This window comes from Pagrus major, chromosome 18 (assembly GCF_040436345.1).
Source record: "Pagrus major chromosome 18, Pma_NU_1.0".
In the NCBI taxonomy this organism is placed as follows: domain Eukaryota; kingdom Metazoa; phylum Chordata; class Actinopteri; order Spariformes; family Sparidae; genus Pagrus; species Pagrus major.
In genome coordinates, this window is record NC_133232.1 from 35238983 (window position 1) to 35261847 (window position 22865).

At 40.5% G+C, this 22865-nt stretch overlaps 3 protein-coding genes across 4 annotated transcripts; 1 reads left to right on the plus strand and 2 right to left on the minus strand.

The window, feature by feature from the left end:
- Window positions 1-1848: 1848 nt before the first annotated feature.
- LOC141013123 (alcohol dehydrogenase class-3) lies at window positions 1849-6518 on the minus strand. 2 transcript variants are annotated; one of them, XM_073486690.1, is made up of 9 exons: window positions 6471-6518; window positions 5834-5935; window positions 5268-5409; window positions 5071-5158; window positions 4646-4865; window positions 3168-3428; window positions 2825-2960; window positions 2201-2339; window positions 1849-2058 (listed from the first exon to the last, which is right to left on the minus strand). In XM_073486690.1, exons 1-9 carry the CDS (start codon window positions 6486-6488, stop codon window positions 2034-2036), a joined length of 1131 nt encoding a protein of 376 aa, XP_073342791.1. In that variant the 5' UTR covers window positions 6489-6518; the 3' UTR covers window positions 1849-2033. The 2 variants fall into 2 exon arrangements, with proteins under 2 accessions (XP_073342791.1, XP_073342792.1); XM_073486691.1 differs by lacking the exon at window positions 6471-6518 and adding an exon at window positions 6201-6221.
- A 934-nt stretch (window positions 6519-7452) lies between these two features.
- Window positions 7453-10594, minus strand: gar1 (GAR1 homolog, ribonucleoprotein). The gene is made up of 7 exons (XM_073486960.1): window positions 10506-10594; window positions 10047-10270; window positions 8812-8966; window positions 8615-8674; window positions 8397-8511; window positions 8095-8226; window positions 7453-8012 (listed from the first exon to the last, which is right to left on the minus strand). The coding sequence occupies exons 2-7, from the start codon at window positions 10252-10254 to the stop codon at window positions 8002-8004; spliced, it is 681 nt and encodes a 226-aa protein (XP_073343061.1). The 5' UTR covers window positions 10255-10270; window positions 10506-10594; the 3' UTR covers window positions 7453-8001.
- A 208-nt stretch (window positions 10595-10802) lies between these two features.
- Window positions 10803-17787, plus strand: LOC141013785 (alcohol dehydrogenase class-3-like). Its single transcript, XM_073487647.1, has 9 exons — window positions 10803-10851; window positions 11179-11280; window positions 11841-11991; window positions 12115-12202; window positions 13084-13303; window positions 14756-15019; window positions 15096-15228; window positions 16027-16165; window positions 17085-17787. The coding sequence occupies exons 1-9, from the start codon at window positions 10834-10836 to the stop codon at window positions 17140-17142; spliced, it is 1173 nt and encodes a 390-aa protein (XP_073343748.1). The 5' UTR covers window positions 10803-10833; the 3' UTR covers window positions 17143-17787.
- The last annotated feature ends 5078 nt before the right edge of the window (window positions 17788-22865 follow it).

Consider the following 22865-nt stretch of genomic DNA (forward strand, 5'->3'; position numbering starts at 1 on the left):
TGGGCCATCTGGTACCGTCGCACCGCGCATGCGCAAGAGGACGAAGCACGTGTTGATGCAGGGTTTGTTTGGGACTCACTGCTGATGTCTTCCTGGGATAAATGACCATTATCACTCATCAGTAATTAAAAAAAGTCCTACATTTATCTGAGGAAGTCATCTGCAATTGTCCTTGAAGTGATAAGAAAAGATCACATGAATTAAAATACATGAATTCAAATCAAAATCAGATCAATTTGATTTACATAGGCCAAAATCACAGTCACATTGCCTCAGTGGGCTTCACAATCTGTACAGTGAACAACACCCTCTGTCCTAAGACCCTCGAATAGAGTGGGGAAAAACTTTCCATATTTAAAAAATTTAAAAAAACTTTTAACGGGAAAAAAAGGTGGAAGAAACCTCAGGAAGTGCCACAGAGGAGGGATCCCTGTCCCGGGACAGACATGCAATAGATGTTTCATGTACAGAACAGAACAACAAAATCACAGTTTTCATATTTCATTGCTAGAATGCCTGATGCAAGTAAGTTACATAAAATATATGTGAGGAGTGTGGATCCAGGAGGACGACTGAGCAGGTCGAGGCATCGCCAAGTGGTGCCCGGGCCACATGGCCTCCACTCCACCACGGTGACCTGGAAAACAACAGGCCACACGAGATAATTAGCAAAAAAACCCCATCAGAATGTAAAAAGATTTGAATTTCACAGAAGTACAGATATAAGGAGATAGTAAAACAGAAGAGAGCAATGATCCATGGGAGCCCAGGGTAATGACGATCCAGACCTCTCAATGTGTGAGGCAGAGGAGAGGAGAGAGGAGAGGAGGAGAAAGCTAGAGAGGGAGAGGAGAGTGAGAGTAGTACATCCATCGAACTTGTGACCATTATCTGGACATTTCTTTTGTGGTTTGCAGAAGTATTCACGTAAAGCAAGAGATTATTAATAAACTGAATCATCCCAATCTTTTACCAATACAGCTGATAATAATCAGGAGATCAGGTTGACTTATTTAGCCCTTGATCAAAGTCCCAGTCTAAAACATTATCACACTAGACTCGAAAACATCAAAGATACAGATTCAAAAGTCCACGACAAGCCACAAAACCAGTGACAGTATACTTCGGCAAAATATATTAATATCTTGTGTTACTGCTTGTCTTGTAATTAACATACACGACTCAAAATTATGGATATTGGGATATGGGTGCATAAACCCTAACTCCATGTTCCCAAGGCCGTGAGACTCTTGAACTCATCCTCAACACTCCACTGCCAATTTTTTTTTTCTTTTAAAAATGTAGCAGGACATGCAAACTTTAAACATTATTTTGTTTTTCAAACACTTGAATTGTGTATATTATATCTGTATGAATGAGAATAGTTAGGAATGCAGGCAGCTAATGAGAGCTTGTGGATTACTGCGCTGCACTGTCCATACTGCAAAAAGATACAGTAAGATTCAACAGTCATGCTGAGTCAGATGAGGTGTTGGTGGGTGATTATGATTATCTTTAAGACAGGATGAAGCTTGTGATCTAATCAGGCTGTGGTATGCTATCTCACAGTTTGTGATGACTTTATCAAAAGTCAAATATAAGTGCAATATATACCAAAAGTATACAAGTCATTTTAACTGGCATATTTGTTTGTAAAATGTGTATTTATTCTCACTATTTATCACATTTGTTTATGTTTTGTGATATTCAGTGTCTGTCACAATATGTGCATTAAGTATGAACGTGGTGTTGCATAATGTAGCTGTTATGTAATATGATTAAATGCTGTTATCGTGCTTTGAGTTCTTGGAACAGTGAATAAACAGGACTGACAGACTCATTGTTGACTGACGTTTCAAAAAACTTTAATGACTTTTGATTTTTGCTTCAAACAGTTAAACTGCTTGTGTTCTAATACTGAAACTTATGTCAAAACAAATGAACAAGTGCAGAGAGAAACATTAAGTGCTGCTGCAACTATGGAAGGAGATTGTTTAAAGGCCGGATGTGAAAGAGGTCGTGATTCAGGCACTTCAGAAGGTCAGCACTGTGCGGATACTGCAATGAGAAAAAACACAATAATTAAGAGAACTATAGTCAATAGAGCAGCAGAAAATAATTAAATGAAAAGGGCTTTAGAAACAAATGAAACTGGAGCAAACGTGTTATGCAGACTGGATAATTAAGATGTTTTTCTCACCTCTTTCCGGCGTGCATGAGCTCAAATCCCTCATTGATCTTCTCAAAGGGCAGCGTGTGGGTCACAAACTCGTCCACCTTCAGCTTCTTACTCATGTATTCTTCCACCAGTTTGGGAACGCTCTCCACACTCTTCCAACCTGGAGATGATTATCAAAACCAGTTTAACAACTTGCATTTTTTATTTAGCCTGTCTGATTGGCACTGCTGTTTCAGCAAAATGCCTTCTGCAGTGGTGAGACACTTATTCTCAACCCAATAAAGATAAATAGCTGCTCAGCTGTTACCTGGTAGAAATGTTGAGGTATTTCACATGCTGAAATTTAAAACAGCTTAGTCCTTATACAGCTGTTCAATGATCACCACAAGGCTGATAAAAAAACACTACAAATACATGCATTTTCATTAGAAAGCAATTTTTTGTATAGATAATTTGGACTCAGACATTGCAAAGTTTGAGCTACATTTAAATTAAAATTTAGTAGAATATAAACTTAAATGACCCATAATTAGGGGTAATTTTGGTTTGGTAATTTGAAAGGTTTTAAACTTGCAGAAAGTTGGAAATGCGGTCAGACCACCTAATGCTCTTCGTGACAAGTCATTTTCTAACACAGACAGTCACCTCCAAAGGCTGTGCCCCTCCACACTCGGCCTGTCACCAGCTGGAATGGTCTGGTCGAGATCTCCTGTCCAGCTCCGGCGACACCGATGATGACACTTTCACCCCATCCTTTATGGCATGCCTCCAGAGCAGCTCTCTGAAATAATAACATGCTCATTTCTGAAAGCTATTTTACATGCAGCTTGTGCCACCCGTTGAATTCACTGAATACTACGTGCCTCTGCACCGGCTCTACTACCTACATATAACAATCAACCTGGATGATGAATGAACACATTCTGACAGTCTTTTATATGTTGTTTACTTCCATTTCTGTAAGATGATTTCGATCACAAAGTCTCACCATGATTTGCACATTTCCGATGCACTCGAAAGAATAGTCCACACCCCCGTCAGTCATCTCCACCAGAACCTCCTGGACGGGCTTGCTGTGGTCCTTGGGGTTCACAAACTCAGTGGCTCCAAACTCCTTGGCTGTGTCAAACTTGGCAGGGTTGATGTCTACACCAATTATCCTGGTTGCCCCAGCAACCTTGCAGCCCATAATAACAGCCAAGCCAACAGCTCCAAGGCCAAAAACAGCACATGTAGAACCAGGCTCGACCTGAATGTGCACGAGGAAGAACGGCAATGTGAGATTCAGCAAATCTGTGAAAGAACTTAAAAGTCGGCTCGTCACATTTAATTATACAAATATCAGAGTTGGATTTTCTTGTATTGTTATATTGCAATTTCTCTCTTTTTAATGTATTCAAGCACCAGGGACGATAAAGGAGACAAAAACTTGGAAGCCCACACCGTAATTATGGGATTCATGTCAAGCTTTCTGAATAGATGCCAATAAATGTTTTTTTAATTTTCTCGTGAATTGTTAACACGTCAGAAACTGACATTTTTGGGTCAAAATAATGTCACAACAAAAACATGAAAAAACAACAACAACTTGAAGAGAGACCCCTTTGGCAACAGCTCATTTCACATTACATCTTGCATGAGTAATAAGGGTGACCCATTTCAGAGTGAATCCTGCGAACAATGAGACAAATTTCATCTCTTTGCATTCTGTCCTCTGGGCGACAAACTTGTTCTGCCTAACAAGCTTTAAAAAATAAAATGTGTCACAATTATCTAACAGCAGTTTTCTCACTTTTGAAAGAAAGTCAGGGAACAATGCTTCCTTTTTCTGATGCAGTCTCATAAGCCTTGCTCCACCAAAGTACTTTCGGTATCACAGCCAGTATGTCACCTGCAATCAATATACACATGTCCAAGATCTGTTTTGTGTTTCTACCGCACACAGTACTCCTAATGAAGGCCAGGCTTTGGGGGTAAGCGCTTTCACTTTTCCCATCGGTGGGGAAACAACAGAGGAGGCTTGTCTTGGTCTTGCCTCATGAGAACACTGCACTTTACCGCAAGACTGACAACATATACAAACTGCTGACCTCCTCTGTCCTCTGTTCTGCTCGCATTCACTGCCTTTTTATTGTTGCTTTCTCAGCCACTCAACCACACACTCCCTACGCACAGCGCACACTGCTGTATACATTTTTATCTCAGTATGTGGTTGTTTATAATGACAAGTAAACACGTTTTGTTTGAGAAAAGGCAGCAAGAAGTTGGGAAATCTTTATCAGGGTGCAGACGACAAGATGACTCTGGTTGTTCTGACTGACCAAACTGTAGTCTGCAGTGGACTCATTCACGTTTTGATAAAGGAAACGCAAAAATAACTGTTCTACTGTAAAGAACTGAACTGAACTGGGCTACTTGGAGGTGACTGGCTATAGCACAGCATGGCCTACAGCCTGTGATACCCACCTTGGCAGTATTAAGAGCGGCACCGTAACCTGTAGAGATGCCACATCCAAGAAGGCACACTTTATCCATTGGGGCCTTCTCGTTCACCTTGGCCAGAGAGATGTCGGCCACTACGGTGTACTCCGAGAAGGTGCTGGTCCCCATGAAGTGAAACACTTGCTTTCCCTTGCAGGTGAAGCGTGAGGTCTTGTCGGGGAGCAGGCCCTGGCCCTGGGTAATTCTGCAGGGTGCAACCAAAGAGAAAAGGTGATTTCTTTTCATCAAAGTATGATGAAACGTAATTGCTGTGTACTTCATTGGGGGACAGGTGGACGCTCAAACTGATGATGACTGAGCCGTGATTTGTTTGAGGTGTAGCTCAAGAGGCTGTGAGTTCAACTATTGAAGTAAATAAATAAAATTAAGTAAATCAGTCACAATATTACCTAATTTTCTGGCAGAGGTTGGTCTTGGGATTTTTGCAGAATTTGCATTCACCACACTGCGGCACATACAACGGGATGACAGTATCGCCTTGGAGAAAAGGGGAATTATTAAAATAATTAGAAATCACGCAAGTCATATTTATTCGCAAAAGCATACAGATGTTTAAATTCCAATATCTTGTCTGGCTGCTTCGTACCTGGCTTGAATTTGGTGACACCCTCCCCAACGCTCTCCACTGTTCCAGCACCCTCGTGGCCCAGGATGACGGGGAAAAGCCCCTCGGGGTCGCTGCCGCTCAGAGTGTAGGCATCCGTGTGACACACCCCTGTGGCAAAGAGCTGAGAGGCACAGAGTCATTTCAGTATCAGCCAGACACAGCTGCTACATGCAAGAAGTAAGTCTGTCTGTTAAACTTTGGGCTGTGTGCGATCCTTCCAGGGGAGATTGTAGGCTCTAGGCTTCTCATGCTGATAAAACAGGTCGCTAAAAGGAAATACTAAGCTAAACTAAAGCTAAAGGGCTACACAGTATGATAAAAATATATGCATATTGCAGTTAATTCAACAGACTGCGATGTGATTCATGATGACTGGGAATGACATTTATTGGTCACAAACATTAAAATCCTGATGATGTGACATTTGTTGGAGTCTGTACCAAACAAACATGTTTTCTTACATCTGGATAACAAGATTTGCAGACCAGAGCATCTCTACAGCTCGACGGTACTACTAAAAAGTGGGATGCAGTGGTTTGGATTACCTTGATGCGAACTTCATGGGCCTTGGGTGGTGCCACCTCCACCTCCTCCATGGAAAGAGGCTTCCCAGGTTCCCAGGCTACAGCTGCCTTGCACTTGATCACCTGAGGGCAAAGTACATCACTGAGTCGAGGAGGTGCAGCCATGCGTTGACTGATTGTTTGCAGTGTGTTTGCAGCTCCAGCTGGTTGCATGGGGCAGCTGCCCTTTGAACTGTCCGAGCTTATGCAAAGCCCTGAGAGCTGTTCTGCTTTAACACATTTAACCCTGTGCAGCTTTTTTCAGTTGTTTCAGGTGTAGCCGAGACGTGACTACGACTTCTCCTCCACTTAAACTAGTGGTGACTGTTTTTAATCAGTCTTAACTTACCAGCATTAAATATGTCTCTCGGGACACATATTACAGCTACTTGCTCAAACCACAGGCGGCTGACTGACCCGGTTAAGTAGCGGAACAGTGTTTCTTTGTACTTGTTTATTCAACGCATGTGTGTGTTGCACGTCAGTTTGGAGAAACCTTGTTATTTTTGTGCTACAGCTGAAATGTCTGTCACCGTTACGACACATAAATGGAGAATAATGCATTTAAAACAACGCACTTCTGACAGTTCTGGCGCTTTTTGATGGGAAGTGTACTCACTTTTCCAGCTGTCTCCATGTTGGTTTCCTCAGCAGAGGGGAGGGGGCGGAGCCTAACCGGAAGGAGTTAACCATCCGGACCAATCAGAAACGAGAACGGGCAAGCGGACGCGTGACGTAGGCACGACGGTGGAAAAGAGCTTAATTTTTAATTTATTTTGTATTATTTTTGAGTCTATTTCATGTTTGTATCACATTAAAGCCCAGAATCAGAAGAACACCGGAGTTATAAATGTTTTTTAAAAATCTCACAGTAACTTCATTATTTTTTTATGTAGTGGATATAAATACTAACATGTGAAAGTGAAAGCCTTCTTAGCCTTAAAAATAGATGTGACAAAATAAATGACAGCTGACCGACACTGTCCCCTGACACAGACTGAGTTGGTCTTAAGGTGGATAAGTGGAACCAAAACAACACCTATTTAATTGTTTGTATTTATACTGAATGTGAGCTAATTCTTCAAAACACAAAATAAAAATTCTGACATCACAGAATAAACAATCAAATAACTCATTTTGAGTAGTGTTTATCGTCTTCGCCCTCATTAAATGTTGCAGAATCTATAAATATGAAAAATACTTCATCCATCTAAAAATTTTAACTACTGGACACAAGATGTCTCGTACTTCACTGAAAGGTCCAGTACTACTCGCACGGTAGGCAAGTTTCCCATCACACCTTTGCACGTTGGATCATGTTATGTTTGTGTTTTGGTGAAACTCAGATCTAAAGGTGAAACCATGTTGCTGCAGGCATCGTTCTGCACAGTAAAGAGTGCATCCCTCAGTGAAATAAAACAAGCAGAGCACGTTGTGGAGGGGACGGGCACCATAAAATCTTCATATGTTTTGACATCTGCTGAAACATCACTTTCTTTATAGTGTGTTTTTCCTATTCCAAGTAATGCCCTCGGGGGAAATAACACACCTTAGGATGGCGTCGTATTACGGATACCTGAGAGATTAAATCAATGACACAGTTACAAAGCACCCTTTAATCAAGGTCTTCAACAAAAATGTGACAATATCCTGTTTAAGATTTTACAAACTATGGGTATTAAAATGTTTTCAACTAATAGCATAAAAGCCTGATTTACCACACATGTTCCCATATCTCAGGAAATTAACACATTGAGGTTTGTGAATGCATCTTTTGAAATCTTATTCAAAAGTATAAACATCTGTCATGGCCTAACATTTTAACACAGTCAGCGCAGGATAATGACAATGCCTGTTCACTGTTCACAAAGGGACCCAAATATCCTCCCAGACAGGCAGAAAAGGTCCTCGTTATGTTACAAACAAGCATACATATGAACCTTTTTAAATACAAATCATGGAGATCCATCAGTCATTCAAAACTAGTACAAAAATAAAACAAAAAGAGAAAATCCACTCAAGTTCTACAAAGTGAGGCAATGTCCATATTCTGAGTCCATCAGGCCGAACACTGATATAAAACGCAGCCTTTGTTACTTGTGTGGCAGAAGACTGGAATGGGACGGTCACACCAGAGCACCACAGTCGGATCATCTCCCACCTACAGGCAAACAACAAAAAATTAGTACCTTTAAACGTGGAAAGACGAAGAACAATTTGTAGAAGACTGAAAAAGGACCAACCTCTGAATCCACGTCCGCCACCGCCTCCTCTTCCTCCTCTGAAGCCTCCACCGCGTCCACCTCCGAACCCTCCACCGCGGCCGCCAAATCCTCCGCCGCGACCACCTCCACCTCTGCCACCTCGAAAACCGCCTGGGAAAAACAAATAGAAGCAAAACAGTATTAACTTAACGTCGGAAACACTGAGCTTTTTTAGTTTGACAGCTTACTCTAGAATAAGCCTGCCCCGGTGTGACGAGCTACACATTGATAAACAATAGGAGACGGGATTTATTAAAATGAGACAAAGTTAGATGCCTCACCTCCGCGACCGCCGCCTCTACCCCCGCCTCGGCCTCCTCTTGGCGGACCTTTCTCTCCTGGCGGCCTGGGGAGGAATCTCTGCAGCGGGAGGAGCTTCATCGGATCTATATAAAACTAAAGAGGCATCGCAAATTACATACAGTGTAACACACAGAGGAACTGAAATGTTTGCAAGGATTAAAATTAACCATTTCTAAAATGTTAATGTCTGTTTTACCTTCTGCATTTTCTTAAATGACGATGCCTTCATGTTATCAGACAGTTTGACTGAAAAATACTGCACGGGTGGATTAAGGAATCAACGGGATTTTGAGCAGCAACAATTACACTTAATCTTGATAAATTGACCTTTATTTTTGTTAAACCACAAGATGTGTCAGAGGTCCAGAGACTGAACTACAACAGAAAGGATACAAAGTCACGGAGCTGGCCGAATATCTCATCCACCTTCCCGATCTGCTCCTTGTTTTCCAAGTACACTGGGGCGTTGAAGTAGGGAACTTTGTTTTCTTCTGTTGTACACTTGCACACAATGTCATCTTCACACGGATGCACGAACTCTCCCAGTGCTGTACAGTGGAAACACAATGAACCACAGTTAGTTGTGTGAAAAAGCTGTTTTGGCAGACTTTGCTCAAGGACATTGGACATTTTTGGACATTTAAACAGCAAAAACAAACCAAGGGAAAAAGAATCATCAACAAATAAAACAAAACAAACAAAATGAAGGAAGTTGGCAAAAAAGGAAATTCTGAAACCCTGAAGGTATAAACACAAGTCACTAATGAGGACCATGTGTACATGGTTAGTCTTATGATTGCATGATGATCACTCAAATTATGTAATTTCACAAGTTTCCAGTTCCCCATTTCACATCTGGGTTTTTTAAATGTCACATTCACATCACATGGTGTGAATGATGGCCACAAGATATTTTCATAACTTGTAACTTGTTAAAAAAAACCCACGGTTGCAGTTTGTTGCGGAGCATGAAAAGTTATGTGTATTATTGACAACACAGTACTTGATTACTGCGACTAACACTTTGCCTTTTTTTGCTTTTCAGGCACTTCCACATTATTGAGCCCAAAGTCTGACATCATAGTCGATATTAAAAGGTGTTGGTGTGGGCGGTATTTACAGGCCGGGTACTGGTAATTATGGTCATTTTCCTGACCACACAATTAAGTGTTTAGTGGCAAGTGTGGTTACTGGAAGTGGACCCGGCTGTTTTTGACCTTTGCAAGCTGCTCCACCCACTGACTGCATCTAGTTAACTCCCTCTGCCCCGTCAAAATAAAAGCAACTTAGTAAAGTTTTGTCACAAAGAAATTCAGTCTTACAATTTTAATATTTACAATATCAATACAAACTCTGAAATATTTATTTTCCATCGCTGTTCTCAGAAGAAAATGAGGTCCCCAGAACACTGTTTGAAGCTAGAAAGGTGGCAGGGTCCGCCACACATCAGTGCAGTTGTGTTGTCCTTTAGAGTCAGTTTGTGTTTCAGTCAATGAAGATCTCTCTCTTCTGATCAAACTCTTCTTTCCTAAACTACACACTGCACCTTTAATCACACAGCTCAGTCACCAGCCTCAGCTTCTGCAACATATTTTCCCAACATCACAGGTTCGTGACTCGGTTCTTACCGACAACATATTCTGGAGGACCGTAGTCTTGTCTGAATCCACCTCTGCCTCCACCCCGTCCGAACCCACCACCTCTGCCTCCTCCAAACCCTCCACCGCCTCTGCCTCCTCCAAATCCACCGCCTCTGCCTCCACCACCTCGGTTAAATCCTCCGCCGCCACCTCGGTTAAATCCTCCGCCTCGTCCTCCTCCTCCTCTGAAAGACATTTTCTCTTCAAGTCGTCTGTAAAACAAACAGGGGAGAGGAGAATCAGTCAGGACAAGACGAAGACTGTGAGCTGACCCCGTGGCAGCACTGCACAAGCTAAGCTAACATGCTAGCTCGCTTAAAACCATTAAAACTCCCCAAATTCCGCCTCATTTACGTCCATAAATAAACACGTCGTGTCTTCTCTTCGGGATGTAAACGCTGACACGTCTTCAACACTTTCTACACACAGTTAAAGCAGATTACTCACAACTTCTGACCCGCGAGCTGCAGCTATTTACTCCAGCGGACGTCCATGCGATGACAACACGTGTGGGGACGGGCTGCCGTAAAGCTGCTCTCCGGTGTCGGCAAGTGTCGTAAACCCGGAGTCTCTATCGCGCACGCATCATGTTTAAAAGCACAAGCTGTGGAGCTGGTGACTCATCCGGACCAGAAGATAACAGGCTCGGGTACTTTGACTTGTCAGATATCTGTGTGCAACTTCTTCATTCACGCGTCTGTAAATATACAGAAAATATAATATAAATACTTTGTTTTAAACGCAGGTGGTTTAAAGTCAGACACACCAGGCAGCGATGACAACAGCCGGACAGGTAAGACACAAAACAAAAAAAACAACAAAAAAAACGTGTTTTGTTTGCTTTATGAATAGCTTCAGTGTGTTTGTTTGTGTAGTTTTGAGTCTATTTTCACTTTTCAACATCCAGTCTGGATCCATTTATGCGCCTCTCACGCGCGTAAATTGGGATTACTGGCTGTATAAACAGACAGCGGCCGCACCCTGCTCAACTTTCCTCCATGACGCGTCCTCTAATTAGAGACGGGTTTTTAAAAAAACAAAAGAAAAAGAAAAAAAAAACACCACGTTACTCCCAGTCGAGCTGTGTGCGCAGGTTCAGTGTTTTCTGCTCCTGTCTCAGGTGATAACATGCAAAGCAGCTATCGCGTGGGAGCCTGGGAAGCCTCTGACCATCGAGGATGTGGAGGTGGCCCCGCCAAAGGCTCATGAAGTCCGCATCAAGGTCAGCTGCTCATCCAAAATCCGTCTGTCTATACTGCCACAATTATATATGTTTATATATTAAAAAAGTTTATTAGCTATTTCCTACTCTGGTTGGGCACTTGTGAAGCTACATTGGAAACTTTACAGGGTCAACAGGTGATATGTTTTTAAGCCGTAATCATCTGGAGTTGATGATGTGATCAGGATGAATTGAGATAATAGGAAGAAAAAAATTGCATTTTACTCAGTGGCAGATTAACCAACGCTGACTCAGACTCTCATTACATAAAGTGAACATGTCTTCAAGTTGTCATTTTTTCAGCATTACAGGTGTTAAAGAAGAGAAACATCTTCATCAGCTGATTTTTTTTCTTCTCTGAGAACAGCTTGTTTATTCACTTATGGAAAAAATCTATATTTCTGTATTGTATTATTACCTCATGTCGCATCGTAAGTATAACATTTCTTCTCCAAAACTATTTTTAATGTTTCCTCTGTCCCTGTTGTTTGTTCATGAAATGACGAATAATCATGAGCCACTTCCTCAGACTTGAATCAGCTCCCTACATATTTGTGCAGATTGTTACCGCAGGTGTCTGCCACACAGACAATGAATACCTGTATGAGACGGAGCAGAGGATGAAGTTTAGACCGTTCCCACTGATTCTTGGCCATGAAGGAGCAGGGATAGTGGAGAGCGTCGGTCCAGACGTCACCAAATTCTCACCGGGTAAACACTACTGTCCACGACAAACGAGCTGACATGGGTTTTTTTTATTCCTCTTTTTTTTTTTTTTTTTTTTTTCCGTCTCTGACTGAAATAGTTTGTCTGTTTTGTTTGTTGCTTCCTCAGGTGATAAAGTCATTCCTCTTTTTCTGCCCCAGTGTGAGGAATGTGAACGATGCCGGAGTCCTAAGACGAATCAGTGCAGGAAGAACTGGTAATTTGATAACCATGTATTTACACAGACAGACACACCTGCATACCTTTTGATTGCAATATTTGAATTCCTTACCTGTGGAAAAGGTCAAGATCCCACTCAAGTGAAGTGCAGAAGTACTGGCAGCTACATGTACTGAAAGTATCACAAGTAAAAGAAAAAAGATTTCTGTGACTGAAACATTATTATGTAGGACATTAAGACCTGACCTGCAGTGTTTTGTTCCACTCCGGCAGTTCATCTATAACATGACAGACTATAATTATGTCGTGTTTGTGTCCTCAATGATTTGATATTCACCAGACACAGTATAGGATATGAGAGAAGTCATGAGATGATTAATGGGGTAGGAAAGAAGAACGTTCATGCTACACACATTTACAGACGTTTCTTTGCCTCAAATCTTAGTTTCTTTTGGAGAGTTTTACCTCTTTACGCAACGAGGTGATTAAAACCATATGAGAAGTGAAGGAGGGGAAATGACTCTGGTGGAACCGCCAACAACTTTTTAGACATCTGAAACCAGACGCTTTTTTATGAAAGGCCACAAACCAAAAAAATTTGGAGCAACTCATTTAAAGGAGACAGATTACGCTCATTTTCGTGTTCAGGCTTATTATGTTTTGTTTTTTTTAGGTAAATATTCATCTGAAAAGTACCTACAGCTGTCAGACAAATGTAGAGGAGTAAGAGGTACAATAACTGCCTTTAGAAAAGTAATGAAGTAGAAGTACAGAACAGCATAACATTTAAATATTCAGCTCTAGTACAAGTTAAAAAATATACAAAAATTCAATATTTGAGTAAACATGCTTTGTTTATTTTCGACTATGATTTCAGTGTCTTTAACTACTGTTTGTTTAATTCCGTGTGGTTTTCAGGGCAAATACACAAGTGGGTGTGTTGGCTGATGGCACAAGCAGGATATCGTGCAAGGGCCAGCAAGTGTACCAGTTCCTGGGCGTCAGTTCTTTCTCCCAGTACACCGTGGTTCCCGACACCTCACTCGCAAAGATAAATCCCAATGCGCCGCTGGACAAAGTGTTTCTCCTCGGCTGTGGTGTCTCCACTGGTTATGGTGCCGCTGTTAAAACAGGCAAGGTAAGAGGATGAAGATCTATCGGACACTCTCAGTCATAAATCAACTCTGATGTGAGCTCGTGGCTGTTGTGTGAAGAACCCGTCCTTACAGATTTATCTACAAACATGAGCATTTGATCTTATCATAGTAAAACTGATTAACTATTTGAAGGATGACGTCTGAGTTGTAACTTGTGTTTGACATTTTCCTAAGATGCTGCCTGGTGATGTTAACAGTGGTTGTGGCAGAGCTGAAGTTATTTATTTCCCCCACTAGATGGCAGTGTTTAACACGAGCGCCACATAATCGTACTTGAGACACTTGAGGAGTCACATAATTCACCCTTCTCATTTTTTTTTACATCAAGATCTTTGCATTATTCCCTAAGAAATGAAATGCAAATGTCCTTGATACAGATTCCCCACCCAAAGTTAATGGGGTCTATTCTGGAGACACATCCTCCATCCAGGTTTTGTGGAAATCCAGTCAGTAGTTTTTGTGTAATCCTGCTGACAAACCAACCAACAAACAAACAGACACAGGTGAAAATATATCCTCCTTGCAGTGATAAATGTAACTAAGTACATTTACTCAATAATTGTAATTAAATACAACTTTAAGGGTACTTGTACTTGAGTATTTCCATTTTCTGCTACTTTATACTTCCACTCCACAACATTTTTGAGGCAAATATTGTAGTTTTTACTCCACTACATTTATTTCATAACTTTAGTTACTAGTTACTTTGGCTCTGATGAAGCATGCAAATCTGCAGAGTGGTGCATTTTTTTAGATTAATTTATTTTATCAGCAATCAGATAAAAAAAAACACTGATTCTGAGACACATTTATGTGGGTGACTTTCGCTTATTATATATAATATATAATATATTTTGACACGATATCTACACTTGTACTTGAGAATGACATTAGGGTACTTTACACAACACTGCCGACTGGAAAAGACTAAAGCTCTGTAGAAAAGCTAAAGATGTGTTGAGCATCCTCTTAAATACAACATGTAGAAAATGATCAACATACTCACATACTATACATACTATCATAATACTCCAGCTAATAGAACATTTAAGTGAGGTGAGTGTAATAGTGAAGTTTAATTTAGATTTTTAATTTGTACAATTCATTTTATTTAATCAGCACTTTTTAAATCAGGCTTGAGAAACCCTTGATATACTTAAATAAAAGCCAATAAGGCTTGAAAACCTGATTAATTAAGATCAAGCTTAGGTAAGAATTAAATGTGCCAAGGCGAATAAATACTACTACTACTACTACTACTACTACTAATAATAATAATAATAATAATAATAATAATAATAATAAGTGTATAATGGATATATTTTGAAGAATGAAGTCAAAATGTATTCTCTGAAAATGGATCTAAACAAGTGATCTCTACAGACGTATCTTAAAACAGTATTTGTTCGACTGACTTCTGTATTTGGATCCAGGTTGAAAAAGATTCTGTGTGTGCCGTGTTCGGGCTCGGAGCCGTGGGACTGGCTGCCGTCATGGGCTGTAAGGCTGCTCAGGCGAAAACGATCATCGGGGTTGATGTCAACCCTGCCAAGTTTGAGAAAGCCTTGTTGCTTGGAGCCACTCAGTGTGTCAACCCCAACGATCACAGCCCAAAGTCCATCCAGGAGGTCGTGGTGGAGCTGTCAAAGGGAGGAGTGGACTACGCTCTGGAGTGTGTCGGAAGTCCAACTATCATGGTAGGCGTGCAAAAGTATGGCGCTTTTATTCAGTAAGAAGTATCAATTGAGATAATCGGTGTTTTTGTCGCTCTAGACTGCAGCGCTCGAGTCTACAATAGATGCCTGGGGCGTCTGTGTGATCGCCGGGTGGACGGAGACAGAATCAATGAACGTCGCGGTTGAAAAGATCCTGATGGGACGCACCTTGAAGGGGACTTATTTTGGAGGTGAACTTAATTTTACAAGGCCTGTTAGTTAAAAAATGACCCGCCAAAATGCTTCTGTAGCAATTTATGGAAATTCACATGAACATTTGACAAGAAGTTAAACTTAAAATCCAGTTTATCATTGTTCAAGTATAGATCCACCCGTGAATATAAAGAAGAGCGTGTTAAGTCACCTGTGACATTTCTGAGCCTCATTTGATTTTAGACTTTGAGAAAATCTGAACTAAAACAACATCTATGGTAAACATGTGGCTTTAAGCAATGATGTGGGGTTATTATTGATTAGAATATTGATCGTTTGAACACCTATCACAGAGAGTTTTGAATACAGAAGCAAGAGAAAGCCAATGAATGTTTTATTAATGGCATAAAAAAAATAATTGGTCGTCTAAATTGTGGTCAGTACACAAATTAGTTGATGGTTCCAGCTGGAGTAAAGGCTTAGTTTCTTATTGTTCAACAGGTATACAAGGATAATTTCACTGAGAACAGGGAGGTAGCTCATAGTAGCATCAAGCTAACTAGACCAGAGCGCAATACAGCCGTGCATGTTGCATCTAACAGTAGAGTAACTAACAATAGGCTCACAAATGATTGAAAGTTACAAGTCTGGCGCTGTTATATGATCAAACATGGAACACAGGAAGTCACTAAATGAAGCAGGAGATGACTCAGGCTGAAGTAAAGTGGGTCCAAGAACTAACATCTGATGCATGGAACAACAAAGAGTTGTTATGTCTAACATCATTTCTTACAGGCTCATTAACGTCCGTCCACTGTGTTGTGGTTCTTCTAAAGGTTGGAAGAGTGTGGAGGATGTGCCGAAGCTGGTGGACGCCTACATTAACAAAACCCTGAAGCTGGACGAGTTCATCACCCACAACCTCCCGCTGGATCAGATCAATCAGGCCTTCGACTCTTTGAAAAATGGGACAAGGTAAGAGCTGATATACCTGTGGCTCCTGGTTATTAATCTTTAACTTTCTTACCAATCTATCACACAATTCTCTGTTCAAGCATGTCAAAACAACCTTTTTGATAAAACACAAAAGCACCAACACATTTCTCACTCGATGATAAGAGCATTCTTGAGTAGTGAGTATATCGAACCAGCAGTGGTTTGTGGTTTGTCTTTGCAAAAATACATGTGCTCCTTTTTTTTAAGTATTCCCACTAATCCGCGGAGAGCTGATATCAAAAGGACATTAATTGTGGGATTCCAGACGGAGAAAGAACTCGATTCAACTCTCAGAATAATATCAAGAATTTTTAGAGATCCAGGATCAATATCGTCCTGGCAAATTATCTGACGGATATTGGGAATCTTGTATTAATTGCTTTTTATCAGTATCTGTGAAATTTCATCCAGTAAATATGGATGAAAATACAAAGACAAATTGCTTTCATGGACTTAACAAGCGTGGCATATACACACTCCCGTACAGTAGGTGGCGGTATGCACCTTCACAGCTGGTTTGTGATCTGCAAATATTCTGCAAGGGTTCAGAGAGGAGGGGAAAGTCTTCGAGCTGTGGCATATTAGATCTTCTATCATTGCTTACTACATCTTAGCCTTCCTTACACTCATGTGCATAAACTTCAGGTTATAAACTACTTTTTAAGATACAAAAGTGCGAAATTATTAACAGTCCAAAACCAGAAGTTATACATTTATCAATTGTAGAAGACTTAAAGGTGACCCAGCAAAACAGTTTCTGATTATTTTCTGTTTCCGTCGACAAATCGATGAATTGTCTTATTGTTGCAGTTCTATTTTTTGTATTCTTCATCATGCCTCGTGGTATCTGTGTGACTTCAGTTGTCCTCATAAATTCTCTTCTTTTCTTTTTTTTTAGCATCCGTACTGCGATCAGTCTGTGGCCACAGGCTCCACCTGAAGCGGCTACTTCATAAGATGACGGACTGAAATTCTGTGTCATTTGATGATATTTTGCTTACAGCTCTGCCGTGTATTTTCCTGAAATGTTCAATCAAATCACTTGTATTCATATAGCCCAAAATCACAATCACATCGCCTCAATGGGCTTTACAATCTGTACAGTGAACGACAGCCTCTGTCCTTAGACCCTCGATTCAAGTGAGGAAAAACTTTCAATGTTGAGGAAAAAAATCTTTTAAGGGGAGAAAAAAACATGGAAGAGCCACAGAGGAGAGATCCCTCTCCCAGGACGGACAGACATATAATAGATGTCACATGTACAGAAAAAAACAACAAAATCACAGTTTACAAGTTGCATTGACAGAATATCTGATACATATTATAGCATCTGTAAAGTGTGTGGATCAAGGAGACAACTGAGCAGGACGAGGCATCGCCAAGTGAAGAGGCATCAAGTTTTATAGAAATACAGATATAAGGAGATGATCCAGCGTTAATGCTGCTTTTCGTATAATATATCAACACTTCAAATGTTTCCCTTGCTTCACTTTGTAGTAAATGACCTCATTATCCACTAGATGGCAGTCTTATGCCATGTAAAAGCTTCTATACTTGTATCCACGAATACATCTGACTTTATAAAGACTATCTGCAAAGAATTGTGTGTTTTCTTTCAGATTAAATGTTGTTTTTTCTTGTTTATTTCAGACTTGATCAAAAGGAAGAAACAGAGTGTTCAGTGCACTTGTGTAAAATGACACTGAATATAATTATATATAAATATATACAGCATTTGCTGTAACATCAAGACAAATTATCTCTACATCTCAATGTCAAACTTGGCAGCTACTGTGATTCTGGTTCTGATATCAATGTGAAGTGATACTTGGAATTAAATACTCTTGTATAGAAGACACAGGAACTAAATGGCTGAATCTGTCATCAGCCATGGAGAAGTATCTGCTTCATGCGGTCAGGCTTACCAGATTTCATCCTTGGTAATATTATATATTGATTTAAACGGGAGACGAGGAGGAGGAGGAGGAGGAGGACAGTTGTGGGGTGTCAGGACGGAAGACAAAAGGTTGTTTGGGGAATGCCTCTCGGTGAAGAGCTGAAATAGCTGTTGAAGGAATTTGTTTTATTGAAGGTCCGTTCAGATCAGATGAACACCGTTTGGCAGTTTCTCCTGCTTTTCCATCTTTATTTAAAATGGAAAATAAATTGGTCGCTTCTGCCTGCAATCAATCACAGATTATACAGCTGAGACCCCCCCACTGCTCCTCTGAAACAATCTCTAACTAAAGAAAGTTTTTGATCAAAAGAAAGAGGAAGACGAGTTTTGACAGGTGGTTCTAGTGACTCGGCTCTCTCATCAATAAAAAGCTGGACATGCTCACAGATTTATAATGCCTTCTTGGGGACATGTGTCCGAATGTCTGCCTCATGTGGGAAAACTATCCAAAGCGACGACCATAAGTCTCTTTTTTTTTTCCTTCTCTTTGTGCTTGAACTCTACAACCTCCAGAATTGTCACAGCATTTTGCAACTGATACAGCGAGGACATGATATCCTTGTTACAACCGCAGCATTGTGCACATTTTTGAAAGTCTTCACTGTCCATCTTGTCATGTTTCACATACATCTGTGCAACATTTGTGAAGATATCTACTGGATAAGGAAACTTTGGCACGGAGCTGAACAGCGAGCATTTACAAATGGGGAAATTATATTTACATTTTTATTCCTATGTTCTTTTTTCTTTCCCTCTTTCTGTCATCACTTCGCTGCAACAACTCCGTCAGACCCGAGTCTTCAGGAAGATAATTGACAAACAACAGAAATGCCAGATGAGGTAAATGCCATCACACAAATAAAGGCATGTCTGGGAAAAAAAATGTCAAAAAGTGCTGCCATGCCTTTCACAATATTTAGATTGGGATCAAGAGATTTTCTCTTATTTATTAAGCTTTATTCCTGTGTGACAGACAGACAGACGATGGCACATTAAATATGACGAGAACGTAAAAGTAGGTGGGAAACACCCTACCATAACAAATAGAGTGTGTTTGGTAAAAGCAACAGAAAATATAATACACCAATATCCATTTACAGACATGTAACAATTACATATAGGGTACATATAGTAGTTATATCCACCAGGAACTATAAATCATAATATTTGGTCTAAAAATCACAAGAAAACTACAGAAAGGACTAAAAACACATTGGAGTTTGTTTATAGGGTCTATCATCCGTGACAATAAAGGCATTTAATTAAGTGCCTTATGATTTCTTATGATATTTATGTCACATGTATATCTCTCCAAATAGCACCACTAAAAAACTCAATTTGGGTCCAGGAGGTGCTCCAACCCCTGAACCCTGATTCATATTATTTGTGTTTTCTCTTTATCTTCATATTATGATTTTATATCACACAGGACTTATAGAAAAAGAAATGAGTTAGTATATGTTCTCCAGTACTGGATGTCCATTAATAATGGAGGGCCATCTGTTATGTATTTGTTTAGCTTTACCTGATGTCATTCACGCTCACTTTGGCATTCTGGCTTCTTATCTCAGTGAAAACACCTGTGATGTGATGAGATGAGAATGTGTTTGCTTCAGTTATCTGAAGACTTTGTTTCTCACGTTGTTTTGACCCAATCACCAATATGAATGTTGGGAAAGTACGTTTCTGCAAAACCACACGCAAACTTACTGTTATCAGCACAAAAAATGCCTGGTTGGAGGTAGGAAAAGATCATATTTTGGTTTAAAATACCTGTTTTGGTCACCACAAACACGGCTGGAGAAGTCAGAAATTGTGCCGAGGTTTCCTTAAAAATATCCAGTGGGGTCACACTTACAAATGTCGGAACCCAGGCTTGAACTGCGGTCACTGGCTTGTCACAATGTTGACACCAATAAGCCGTTTCCACAGAAGACATCTTGAAATGAACGATGGCTGAATTCCATTTCGCAGCTTCTGTTTCAGGGTCCTCGTGTGCTGCCTCACTCTTACTGTCACCAGGACATTTTAATCAGTCACAACTGCACTTTTTATACTATGAAAAGCCAAAATGTCTGCTGTAAAGAAAAAGCCTGCTAGATATAGGAACACAGTCTATCTTAATCAGCTGTTATGTTAATTCTCCCTCCCAGTTTAAGCACATTTATATTCTGTGCATTTATAAAATGATATAACTGAGCTGTCAAACACTTTTTTGTAGACTTGTTGGTCTGAATGTTTTGTGAACATCATAAAACATAAAAACACATTAACCATTAAAAAAAACCTACTGTATTAACACCTCTGAGAAACAAGGAAGAGGGGGAAGCCCGACTGACAGAGACACTGAGTAAGACAGAGAGATCGAGCGATGGATATACTGTATAGCCCCGACGGCTATGGAAGAACGGCCCACTTAAGTCACTAAAGACTGCCAATGTGAGGCCCCTGTTTTATCAGCAAATCCTGGCCATTATACGACTAATGCCAGGCATTGCCTGTGACATCCCCAGCCTTTCTTTGACACGGTTAGCTGTAGCTTCTGTGTCAGTGGAATATACCCAGCTTCACTTGAGGACAGCACAGTACAGTGTTTTGGAGGGGCAACTAGTTTTCCGCTGCATTAGTGCACTGTGCGGTGACAAATCTGACACAGTAGGGAGTTGTTATCAACCGGAAGATTGTTTTAGCTCTGACATTTTAATATTTTCTCAATCTGAATAGCTGTCATATCTTAATATCAAAGCATTTTGACATTGTAAATGCCCTTAAATGGGTTAGAAACACTAAAAATGTTGTACAGTTTAAGTTTTTAAAGGAGACCTATCATGCTTAAAAATATTTTCCTTTCCTTGAGTGTTTTATAAATGTTCTTGTGCATGAAACTTCTGGAAAGTTAAAAAGGTCAAAGTTCGCACCAACAGAAGCTCCTTTTTCCCACAGAAAACACTGCTTTTGCGTTGCGTACGGTGCCACTTCCATGTTGGTGGAAAAGAGGCAACACACTACTTTTCCAAAATCCTAAATGATTTTTTTTTTGGCACTGCCTGTAAATATAATACAAAAGGCTATGATGCACTTCAATGATGCACTTCAGAGGCCTTGATGTAATACAATACCAGGGTAATGACCATATCATGCTCCTCTCATTGAGCCATGATGTAGCTTATGTTTTGTATTTTGTAACCTGTCCATCATATTGTGTCAGTGTTTCATAGTTTAGTTGCAACAGAAATAGACAACAAAGACCAAGATTAGACGGACCACACATGGCTATTACAAAAGAGAGACTCACACACACTGACACACACACACACAAAGGGCTGTATGCGTGACAGCTCTAAGCTTTTGTTGTGTTTTGTCTGACAGCAGCAGTAAAGTAGTAATTGAGAGATTAGCTCTAAGGTGCTATCAAGACACTCCTTTGTTTGGTCTCTCCCTTATTGGTCACACAGAATATTTCTAGCATGCGTGGGAAGGAGTCATGCACTCAGACAGTTTGTGGAGTTTGCCTCATTTTAACTTCTTCTGAATCAGACATGAATGCCCTGTTTCCAAAAATAGCATCCTTAGCTGGTAAATTTCACACCTTGATTGTCAGATTACAGAACTGCAGATGAGTTCACACCCCTGTCTTTAATCATTATTGTCACCAAAGTAAAAAAATTGAATGTAGTGCCATAAACAAGGTGCTTTAACTGTATCTCAGAACATTTGACCTCGTGGGCTTGACAGAACTCATCCACGACAAACTTGGACTTTTTTCCCCCCCCACTGTGCCAGCATTGAGTCAACAGAGTCATTTCATGTGGTTATGGGCTGGAGGTGGGTGGAGATATTTCTCTCAGACCCTGTGTGTTTACCCCCTAATCCCTGAGAAGAAGTTCACAAGCGTGAGGAAAGTACTGGGAGATTTAGCCACCTACCTCCCAAACCTGCTCAGTTTACCGCTCCCCTGTTTTCCACAGCCACACGGGAGCTCAGGTAATTCCTGGGAATGTTTGGGAAGGGTTTTATCGTGTGTGTGGCTGTAAGAAAATAATTGGTATAAAATTGCAGCTTGTGTCCTGATGAAACAATCTACAATAGTCTATTCACTATACAATGTGTGCACGTTCGTAAGGAATGTCCTCTACTACTGTAATTTCTTTTTCCTAGGTGATACTACTATGTGCTATAAAACTGGCAGCTGCGTGGTGACTTCTATACAAATAACATTATTAAAAGAAAATACAGACGTAGCGAGCAGCAGTGCAGATGGTAAATGTTAGGTCGTTCTACTATTTCGATGCCTGACAGCAAACACATCCATGGCAGCAAATTTAGACTTGAAAAGCTGTCAGAGGAGCTTTTCCTACCGGCCAAAGGCTGCAGCCCTGTACATGTGAGCCTGCAGCAAATCAATGTCGTGCCTTTCTGAGCGATGAATAGACTTTTGAACTGTGTTCGTGAAGCAACTGGAAGCCAAGAGATGATATTAAAAGTGATAATAAAATTGGGGTCATGTAGTCTGCTCTCTTACTCTCAGTTAAAAGATTTGTAGCTGCGTTTTTGAACAGATTAAGTGAAGACAAATCACTTCCGTTGGATTTACGGCGGACAGAAATGATTTAGGGACGCACGATTCAGAGGCAAAAACCTAATATCAACTTTGGAGGGGACGACTACAGGAAGTCTGCTAATGAACACTTTGTCACCTTGTCAACCACTAGCTAACATAAA

Bases quoted from the DNA above. Each gene is read 5' to 3' on its own strand.
- LOC141013785 (XM_073487647.1), top strand. The intron at 11,281-11,840 runs GTCAGCTGCTCA...ATATTTGTGCAG, and splicing joins CTCATGAAGTCCGCATCAAG to ATTGTTACCGCAGGTGTCTG. The intron at 15,020-15,095 runs GTAGGCGTGCAA...TTGTCGCTCTAG, and splicing joins TCGGAAGTCCAACTATCATG to ACTGCAGCGCTCGAGTCTAC.
- gar1 (XM_073486960.1), bottom strand. From the start codon at position 10,254: ATGTCTTTCAGAGGAGGAGGAGGACGAGGCGGAGGATTTAACCGAGGT. The intron at 8,512-8,614 runs GTAAAACAGACA...ATGCCTCTTTAG, and splicing joins CATTTAAGAAAATGCAGAAG to TTTTATATAGATCCGATGAA. The intron at 8,227-8,396 runs GTGAGGCATCTA...TGTTTTTCCCAG, and splicing joins TAGAGGCGGCGGTCGCGGAG to GCGGTTTTCGAGGTGGCAGA.
- LOC141013123 (XM_073486690.1), bottom strand. The intron at 3,429-4,645 runs GTGGGTATCACA...GTGCACATTCAG, and splicing joins CCGCTCTTAATACTGCCAAG to GTCGAGCCTGGTTCTACATG. The intron at 2,059-2,200 runs GTGAGAAAAACA...TTCTCATTGCAG, and splicing joins CTCATGCACGCCGGAAAGAG to TATCCGCACAGTGCTGACCT.